The 10,437-nt window shown below is 38.2% G+C and overlaps 2 protein-coding genes and 1 non-coding gene across 3 annotated transcripts; 1 reads left to right on the top strand and 2 right to left on the bottom strand.

The window, feature by feature from the left end:
* Positions 1-1,241: 1,241 nt before the first annotated feature.
* LOC145560408 (thaumatin-like protein 1b) lies at positions 1,242-5,601 on the bottom strand. Its single transcript, XM_081621659.1, has 3 exons — positions 4,696-5,601; positions 1,681-1,781; positions 1,242-1,577 (listed from the first exon to the last, which is right to left on the bottom strand). Exons 1-3 carry the CDS (start codon positions 5,469-5,471, stop codon positions 1,570-1,572), a joined length of 885 nt encoding a protein of 294 aa, XP_081477785.1. The 5' UTR covers positions 5,472-5,601; the 3' UTR covers positions 1,242-1,569.
* A 1,010-nt stretch (positions 5,602-6,611) lies between these two features.
* Positions 6,612-9,364, top strand: LOC145558095 (uncharacterized). Its single transcript, XM_081619242.1, has 5 exons — positions 6,612-7,227; positions 7,497-7,865; positions 7,938-8,123; positions 8,726-9,201; positions 9,356-9,364. Exons 1-5 carry the CDS (start codon positions 6,612-6,614, stop codon positions 9,362-9,364), a joined length of 1,656 nt encoding a protein of 551 aa, XP_081475368.1.
* Positions 9,365-10,339: 975 nt separating this feature from the next.
* TRNAP-UGG (transfer RNA proline (anticodon UGG)) lies at positions 10,340-10,411 on the bottom strand. Its single transcript has one exon. It is a non-coding gene; the product is annotated as a tRNA-Pro (tRNA).
* Positions 10,412-10,437: the final 26 nt, after the last annotated feature.

Raw genomic sequence — 10,437 nt, 5'->3', positions numbered from 1 at the left:
ATTCCAAATGTGTGGAATGCAGAATGCTTGACGATCAACTCAAGCACACAACCTGTAACGTATTGGACCCATTCACATTATAATGTTACTACGGTGGCTTAACTTTATTTTCATGGATTAAACTCTCATAAACCACATAACAAAAAAAGGAGGAAAGAAAAATTAACTTTAGAAGATCCTTATTCCTTCCCACGTGAACATGCATACATGTTGGATTTAGTTTATGTTTACAGAACACACCACTAGAACCAATAATGATGCAAATAGTTAAGGAATAACTTTCATTTTGATGTCATAAACCAAGTATAGATTTTAGTTTATTTAACTTTCTTGTAATGTGTTCTCAAAAAAAAAAAAAAAAAAAAAAAAAAAAAACTTTCTTGTAATGTCTATGTTAACCTTTTTCTCACTTGCTTTGAAATTATTTGAATTTAGAACAAATAAATTAAGACGGACGAAGTAGTTATACAAAGTGCTCCATAGGTAATAGGTTTAAAATTAGGGATCTCAATTTCATTTTCCTCCATTTGTTTTCAATTTCAAATACTCTATTAACCATTAAAAAAAAATTAGGAAAAATAAAGAGAAGGAAAAAAATTGTCTTGGAGGAAGCGCTCCACTTTGTTGAATTTGCAGTATTGCTTTTGCTACATCTTAAAACCAGCCTTTTACGCAATAAATCATGTTATTTTATGGGCATCTTTTCCTCTAAGGTAGGGTCACATTATCTTTCTTTTCTACATTTGGGTCCAGTTTATTCTTGCTTCTTTTACAAATTGGGGCCATATGTTCTTAAGTTTGTCATCAACTATGTTAAACTACCCCTAAAATGGCTTTGGTTACAACTCTTACAGGTAGCATTTGGGCCATTGGCATCACGCACACTCAATTTGGGCCACGCCGGTTATAAACCGAGAAAAACAGATTATATTTTCATTTTTACAGTTAAGATGCTACCATGAGTATATATATTTTTTTTCCTTAAGTAGGAAGAAGTTGTTTTGGTTGCTTATCAGAAAATTGTCCATAGAAATGGAATTCGCGGTCACAGGCTCATAGCAAATCAACCAAATGGAATCATGTTTTAAGCGTACAACCAACGACAAATCACAGCTCAAGTGTTCGATTTTGAGTCATAACCGAAGCTCCATTGCTAGTTTATCTGGAAGTAAAGCATCAAGTTATCTGGCCAAAATTCAACTTGTAATAAGATTTTAGTACAATCACAAGCTTTGACAGCATTTAAGATCAGCTGGGGAAGAACCCCAACAGTAAAAGTTCTTCGAGGAATGGATATCTTTGCTGACATTGTTGAGCACAACATGGAATTACATTCTGTCAAAAACTAAAATATGCTCCTTAAATGAGCCGCCTATGGCAAGGGGGAAAAATGATATATACAGTTTCATTTGAGCAGTATTTCAGATTATACATGACATTGAATTGTTCATCTTTTCCAAGCATGTTTGAGCCAGGAACTCGGAGAGGAGGGCATTGAAGAGGGATGGTAAAAGGTGAAAGGAAATGGGTAAAACAATGGGGTCGAAAGACGACACCCACTTCTCTTCACTACCGGCCTGGAAAAATCCCATCAGTGTTAGTAAACAAGAATGAGATTCCAGAAAACAAAACGTACAACTACTATCAAGGTGCCAGCAATAAGTAGAGGAATAGTCGGACCTGAGGATACTTTGCTGCCTCTTGAATGCAAGTACATCATTGTTTTGTTCACCAATGGTAGTTCACCTACCATTACTCTTCGTTTACCCAGCAATTTTAAGCTACAAAAATTTGTCACAGTTTTATTGTGAGAAGCAGCCATTACCAAATGCATCAGATCTTCACAGATATATTGTGTTGGGGGGAAAGCACAGTTAGCATGCAATCACAAAATATAGGTGTATTAGTTAAAAAAATTCCGAAGCTGTGCGTAGTTTAACTAATGAACTACCCTAACTGCAGTGTAACAATCTAGATCAATTGGTATGCGCATCATACAATAAATATATTGGAAAGGCAGAAGTAAATTAGTAAAATATTAGGGGAAACAATAATATGTAACATATCAGAGTTGACAAAGATGATCTGTTTCCCAAACAAACAAAGATAATTTAAGAGTGACAATAGGATGCAGATCAAAGTGGTCGTATGCTGCAAGTACTTTAATTTAGACTTCAACAGATTCATTAAGTTGTATAAAGTATAAACAAGTGAAATTCCTAAGGTCTCAAAGGTGGACCAATTAATTAAAAGACTAATCAAGCACTTCACCCAGTAAACTTCAGCATTCTCTGAGCTGTTTAATGCCAAATCAAATCCAAAATTTAACTGATGCAATCTAACATCCAAATTAGATGACACATACTGTTGGCTAAAGCCTTTTCACAAGTCATAATTCGAACACAAAATTTACAGATATCAGCCTATCATATCTTTGAATATTACTCCTCCATCCCATGATATATTTCACAGTTGGAATTAGAATGGAGACTCAGAAAGATTGTCAAGTGTTAAAGCTCCATGGTAAAGTGGCCAAGCTGTCAATGTAACACATTAAATCCTCTGATCAAGAGAGAAAATTTCCACTGATTGCTTGACCATTGGCATATAATGTGTATACCTATCCTAAGAAAAGCTGGTGGCCTAAGAATTAGATTGGATTGTAGCAGAGGTATCTACGCGTATGAGGAGCCCTCTTTCTACTTGAAGAAATGACCTATTACTTCCCATCCTGTTTCTGCTCATATCAGCAACTTAGAATTAGATTAATTTAGTAGCGAAGCAGCAGTTTCATGGCTGATGACTCAGGAAGATATTGCCATCACTCAGATGAATGGGAATATGTGATACAGTTTCTAAGGGTCATAGAATTCTAAAAGATGAGCAATCAAAGGAAATTTTCATATGTTTGCAATTGAAATCAGCTTCTTTTGCTCTAGTGCATGAAGGATTGATATCATATTAATTTCAACTTCACCTTCTCTTCGTGAGTTGCAACAGGAGATGCATATTGCAGGGGTTGGAAAAACACTATCCTAATCAGTTTGTAAGTGTCAAGATAAAGAAAGGGGTTTGAGTGTTTTATTATAATTTCAGACTTTCAGTAAAAGCAAAAAATGTATAGATTCCCCCCCCCCCCCCCCCCTTTTTGGTCGCCTAGGTGAGATCTCGATTTTGTTCTTTCTGCTGCAAGATCAAATATGTTCATCTGCATCCTTTTCAGAAGCTGTTAGTTTTAGCATCCAGATTTTACCTAGGCCCTAAAGTAAGTTGGAGAGACTACTTTAGAGCTTTTTAAGAGCAATAATACTCTATTGAATCCCTCTCACCTGATAAAAAAGAAAAAGACCATATTTGTGGAGATTTTGAATAACATGTGAAGCATAACAGTGATACTATCACTTAAGGAATTTCATGAAGACTATCAAAAGTGGTGAAAATATCTCAGGTTAAACCAATAGGAATAATTACAGAGCACTAAGAATTCAGCCTCAATGACAAGTTTGGCCTTAAAGAAGGCAGTGACAAATACTGAAATACTTGCATATGCTATCTAACGAGATAATTTTAGTGATATGGGGAAGGCTTATACGCTTAGTGCCTAAAAGTGATGATCAAAATAATATTTCAGCAAGGTTTTTTCATTAGTACAGGACTACAGGCTCTATCTGATATCAGCAATCATGCAGCTCTCTGTCGTAACAAAATAACACTGCTAGTGTAAGCAAGCATCCACCGGCCACCCACTATCTGTCTATCTTTACTACCTTTCCTCCTTTAGTTTACCAACCCATTATTCTTATTTCTATCTTCTTTATGAGTCAAAAGCTCATTCATCATTAGACTACAAATACTAATAGCAAATGGAGGCTTCACAAAAAACAACTAAATATTCTAAACTTGATTAGAAAGCAAATGTAATCTAGAAAATTAACATTCATTTTAAGGCAAGAGGACCACTACGGTGATGTAACTGATGATCAGTGGAGTCTTCTTCCTCTACTACTGAGACTGACCGACCTGGTAAGTTTGAACATTCTCTCCTCTTAACGTGTTAATGTTATTACCTTGCCGCCATTACATCATTTTACTTCTTCGTAATATAAGTTACACGGCCTAACTCCGGTTAACATCAAGGATCTACTTGAATTCACCCAGGAGAAGTCTATATTGTTGTCCAAGCGACAGGGGGGTTCGATTCTCATTGGGAAGGTTATGTACTTACAGACAGATTGCATTCTAGGGCGCTGTAGGAAGTCGCTATACACTACACACACATATAAGCCACTTCATACTTGGTACCAACGTCCACATTGATATGCCAACTCACAAATATGGTTCAGCAAACCCAAGTGGACTGCCACCACACTTACTAACTATCCTAAACTGACCCCAACAAGCAACCACATGAATTATTAGCACATTTTCAATCACTAATATCTTTCCCTTCACAAATCATAATTGTCATCATTTTAAATCAATTACAAGCAGCTCACATCAACTTAATAATACACATCAAACCAACTCAACCAACCAATCACAATTATCAACTACGGATTAACTTATTTAGTTGGTTAAAGTTTTGCGACGACTTAACATCAAATAAAGTAAAAAAAACTTAACACCTAAGCAAACCAATAATACATGAACAACAAGAATTTGAAAAGCAAAAGCAAGAAAAGAAAACCTAATTACCTTGTATAAGGAGGCGGGCAAAAGACGATAATATAATCAGCATTTCCGCAAGTGAAAGTACTCGTCTTATCATCATACGCGTAGCTATACGCGCGTGGGCAAGCCTCCTTGAAAAACACCGAGTACACCGACGGCGGACACGTGTCAGGCGTATTATACCCTTCACTACAACAATACCGTGGGTCCCCAAACGCTTCACACGCGCTTTTACACGCGACTGCAGTTTTCGACCTCACTTTCACACTCCCATTTCCACGCGCCGCCGCAACACTGAGCTCTCTAGGACACGCGCGGTTAATATCGACGAGACATCCGGTGGGGCTGCAATCACCTCCGCGGCCGCCACGTGGCACTACGAGTACAGGAAGGTTGTAACCGTCAACGAGGCTGACGTCATAGAAGTCAAGACCACCGGCGCCGTTGAGAGTAAACTCAGCTAAGGTTGCCGGAGGAATAGCGCCGGCGCCGGAGCATTCCAGTTTACCGGAGGCGCAATCTCCGGTTAAACAAACCATTTTTCCGGCGGAGGGATCGCCGGAGCAGAGGGTTCGGGCCCAAAGTCGACCCGACCAGGATCTTGGGAAATGGAAGGTGCGGGATTTTCCGGCAGAGAGAGAGAATCCGGTGGTCGGAAGAGGAGGGGAGTTAGCGCCGGAGAGTAAGCCCGGCCAAACTGTGTGTCTACACTTGTTTACTAGTCGGAATTTGGCAGCAGAAATTGTTTGGGAGGAGAGAGAAAGGAAGAAGATGAAGAAGAAGACGAAGATGTTAGCCATTGAAAGAGGGGGATGAAGTAGTTTGCCGGGAAAAAAAAAGGGGGATTTTGATTTTGTAAAAAAGAATGATGAAGGAATTAAAGCTAGTTTTCCACTTGACTAATGTATATTTCTGGTTTGTTCTTTTGATTAATTGCTTTTGGGTTCTTGAATCTTTTACCTGTTTCTTCTTTCTTTAGCTTTAATTTCCTTTTTTTTTTTTATCATCTTTTCTTTAACCAGGTTTATTTGAGAACTTATTGGTTTGATCTTGATTTAGAAGTCGCTTTAGCGCACGTAAATTCTTTTATTAGACGGTTAAGAATGAAGTTTTAAGATGAATTTTTTTATTGAATGTTGTAGCTTTCACTTGATTCTTTAATTTTGTAGGATTTGGTAATTACACTCGCTTCACTACACTAGTCAACAGAAGTCCAAGCCCTTCCTAAAGCAAGATTCACGCTATGTTATTTATAAATCATATGAATATAATAATATATGATTGATTTTTTACGGTTGAAAAGTCATTTAAGTGGTCCACAATACTAAAGCAAAATTAAGTTTATCTAACTTGATTAGCTTATTATTCTTCTTTTGGATATTCGCTTCAAACATTTTAAATTTTTTAGAAAGGTTGTATTGAGGATTTGAGGGAGATTATAAATTCATACTTGAATACATGCTCACATACGAGTAATTGAGTACTCAATAAATAGAGTGATGGACAATTTAAATATCCAACATTGAGTATAAAATTGTACAATAGGAAAATCATCAAACAACTACACAATAATATAACCAAAATTAATGATTGAAGGTTGGATGTCCATAACATTGAAAGGATTAGTAAGGCAGCTACGAGCCTGTGTCTGATTTTATTGGAGGATATATTTTGGGAAATTATTAGGATATATTTAGTTTCCATATTTTATGCTTAGTATATATTTTATGCCTAGCATAATATCTTTTTGATATCTTTGACTATTTCCTAATTCTATCGGGTTTGGGAACGATGTATTATTTATTGGTCATGGCCATCATGATTGTAATTCAAGTGATTGAGTTTATTCAATTTATCATATTCTCTCTATAATTTAGCATGGTATCAAGAGCAGGTTAAAATTTCTTTTTTTTTTTTTTTTTTTTTTCCAAACTCATAATATGGTCGGGGATGATGAATTATCTCCTATGTCACCCCCTCTCACACGTGTGGTTTCTGGAGTCCAGGGGGGGAAATATTCAGTCCATGGTGTTTCAAATGCAATTACGGAATTGCTTGGTAATGTTAATGTTCCCGATAATCGTTTGAATGGAAAATTTGATGCTACCTCTTGGATTATTGACACAGGGGCAACTCATCATGTAATCGGAGACAAATCTTGGTTGTTTGATACACAGTGTCTAGAGTGTCCTGTTGGTCTTCCCAATGGTGACACCGTATTGGCTTCTTTAATTGGTTATGTTCGTTTGTCGGACAAGTTTATTCTAACCGGGGTTCTTTATGTTCCTAATTTGAGTTGCAATTTGCTTTCTGTGTCACAAATTATCGATGAGCTTAATTGTACTGTCCAATTTAACCCTTATATGTGTGTTGTACAGGATCAAACGAAGGAGCTGATTGGAACGGGAGTTAGGAGTGACGGATTATTCTATTTTAGCAATTCAGATTCGGTGAATCACGTTGATGTGGGTGAAGCAAGGACGACCTTGGAGTTGTGGCATCGTCGAATGGGTCATCCCTCAGAAAAAGTGGTTAAGTTACTTCCTCATGTTAGTGGCAATACATAATCTTTCTAAAGGGTGTGAGGTATGTAAGCGTGCTAAACATCCTAGAGATAAATTTCCTTTGAGTGATAGTAGAGCTTCTAGGGTTTTTGAGAAAATACATTGTGATTTGTGGGGTCCGTATCGACATGTTTCTTCGTGTGGAGCTCGTTATTTTTTAACTATTGTTGATGATTATTCCCGAGCTGTTTGGATTTACTTGTTGGTTGATAAAACTGAGGTTTTTCGAATGTTTTTAGCATTTGTTGCTATGGTTGATAGACAATTTTCTCAAACCATTAAGGTTGTGCCCGCGGCAGCAGGGGCCATCCCGCAGGCAGGCCGCGGAGTCTGCTGCCCAACAGTCTGTCTCCCCGCAGAAAGATGCCGCGGGCGTGGGCTGTGAAGCCGCGGGCGCGGGAGGTGAGGCCGCGGGCGCGGGGTCGGCTTCCCAGCAGCAGCCCGTTAGTTCTGCCTTCCCCGATGGATTTCCATCGGGCGATGGGTCGAGTGATCACCGATCGAGTGTAGAACCCTTAGGTAGGGGGTTCCGTGAAAAAATTCCCAATGTTCGTCATCGTGACTATGTGACTCACTCAGTTTTTGCTAAAAATCCGTCTCCGTCCACTCCGTCTCCAATCCCTCCTTCAGGTACGCCTTACCCTCTAGCACACTATATAAATTGTGACATGTTTTCTGTGAATTATCGCAAATTTCTTGCAGTCGTTGTTTTGGGAAAGGATCCAAAATCCTTTAAAGAAGCAATGAAATCCGAAGGTTGGCGACGTTCTATGAAAGAAGAAATAAGGGCATTGGAAGATAATGGAACTTGGACATTGGAGCATCTTCCTCCCGGCAAGAAAGCACTAGGTTGTCAATGGGTGTATAAGACGAAATTTTTGTCTAATGGTGATATTGAACGTCTCAAGTCACGTTTGGTTGTTTTTGGTAATCATCAAAGAGAAGGTATTGATTATGGTGAGACCTTTGCTCCGGTTGCAAAAGTGACTACTGTTCGCGCTTTTCTTGCTATAGCAGTTTCAAAAAACTAGGAGATTCAACAGATGGATGTTCATAATGCTTTCTTACATGGTGATCTTGAAGAAAAGGTGTACATGAAATTACCTCCAGGTTTTGAGAGCTCGGATTCGAGTTTGGTGTGTCGTTTGAGAAAGTCTTTGTATGGGTTGAAACAAGCTCCGAGATGTTGGTTTGCAAAGCTCACTACAGCTTTGAAAGGGTACGGTTTTATTCAATCTTACTCTGATTATTCTCTTTTCACATACACTAAAGGCAATGTTCAGATTAATGTCTTAGTTTATGTTGATGATCTTATTTTTCTGGGAATGATTCCGCTGCATTAACTGTGTTCAAAGCTTATCTTGGTGACTATTTCAAGATGAAGGACCTTGGTCCTTTGAAATATTTTTTGGGCATTGAAGTTGCTCGTAGTAAATCAGGTTTGTTTTTGTGTCAACGAAAGTACACCTTGGATATTGTTTCTGAAGCAGGGCTCTTGGGTGCGAAACCAAGTGGTTTTCCGATTGAGCAGAACCACAAGCTTAGTCTTGCTAGTGGTGAGTTACTTGCGGATCCTGAGTCTTATCGTAGACTAGTAGGGCGGTTGATTTATCTCTCGGTGACTAGACCAGATTTGGCATATTCGGTTCATATTCTTTCTCAGTTTATGCACGAACCTCGGATTGAGCATTGGGAAGCAGCTCTCAGGGTGGTTCGTTATTTAAAGGGTACTCCAGGACAGGGTATTTTGTTAAGTGCAGATAGTGACCTGACTTTGCAGGGTTGGTGTGATTCAGATTGGGCGGCGTGTCCTCTTACCCGTCGTTCGTTGACTGGTTGGCTAGTTTTTCTCGGTAAATCTCCTATTTCGTGGAAAACCAAGAAGCAACCCACGGTATCTTTCTCTTCTTCTGAGGCTGAGTATCGGTGCATGGCTTCAACCACACATGAGTTGAAATGGTTGAAGGCATTGCTTTTGAGTTTGGGTGTCCAACACCCTAAGGCGATCAAGTTGTTTTGTGATAATCAATCTGCTTTACATATAGCTCGAAATCCAGTTTTTCATGAACGTACAAAACACATTGAGATTGATTGTCACATTGTTCGTGATGCTATTACAGAGGGCTTAATTGCTCCTTCCTATGTCTCCACTAAGGAGCAACTTGCAGATATTTTCACTAAGGCGCTTGGGAAGTCTCAGTTTGATCATCTTCTTTCCAAGTTGGGCATTTACAATCCCCATGCTCCAACTTGAGGGGGGGGGGGGTATTGGAGGATATATTTTGGAGGATATATTTTGGGAAATTATTAGGATATATTTAGTTTCCATATTTTATGCTTAGTATATATTTTATGCCTAGCATAATATCTTTTTGATATCTTTGACTATTTCCTAATTCTATCGGGTTTGGGAACGATGTATTATTTATTGGCCATGGCCATCATGATTGTAATTCAAGTGATTGAGTTTATTCAATTTATCATATTCTCTCTATAATTTAGCAGATTTACTGAATTGAGCTGAACCGAACTGAATTGTTTATGAGATAAGGAAATTAGGAACTAAACTGAACTAAACAGAAATTAAGCTAAAGAGAACGGGTCCTACAAGTCAAATTCATTATTCATTTATCCGATTTGTGCCCCTCTATACAAGATTGGTTTTTATTTTAGTAAGACTCATCATTCTAGAGAACAAAGCCAATATTCCTTAGAACTGTGCTTCATGCATCAAATGCATGTCACTTAGCCCTCCTTATTATAAAACAAAAGAATTTATGTAATCAACTTTGATTACTTCTGCTTATACAAGCTGTTGGGCTAGAAGCTTAGAGGTATGCAAATTGTAAGCAGTAACAGAACAAAAGAATATGCAAATTTGCCACTAACTTTGATCACAAGCTGTTAGGCTAGAAGCCTATAACTCTATAAGTATGCAGTAAGTTTTGATTGGTTGAAAATAAATAGGCCAGTATTTGGATCATAGAACTGGGCCACTGAAGTCCTGTGCTGTCTGAATGTGCAAAATAAGTCAGGCCCATATCAGATCCACCTCCAAAGTCCAAATGGGAGGAGCCAAAATATTAAAGTAGAACTAAAAAAAAGGGGCATTCCGAGAATCGAACTCGGGACCTCTTGCACCCAAAGCAAGAATCATACCACTACACCAAACGCCCATTGATAAATATATTGTAGAAAACAA

Source organism: Chenopodium album, chromosome 9, assembly GCF_948465745.1.
Source record: "Chenopodium album chromosome 9, dcCheAlbu1.1, whole genome shotgun sequence".
Taxonomy (NCBI): domain Eukaryota; kingdom Viridiplantae; phylum Streptophyta; class Magnoliopsida; order Caryophyllales; family Amaranthaceae; genus Chenopodium; species Chenopodium album.
Note: the sequence above shows the minus strand (reverse complement) of the source record. Positions and strands in the feature narration are given on the sequence as shown.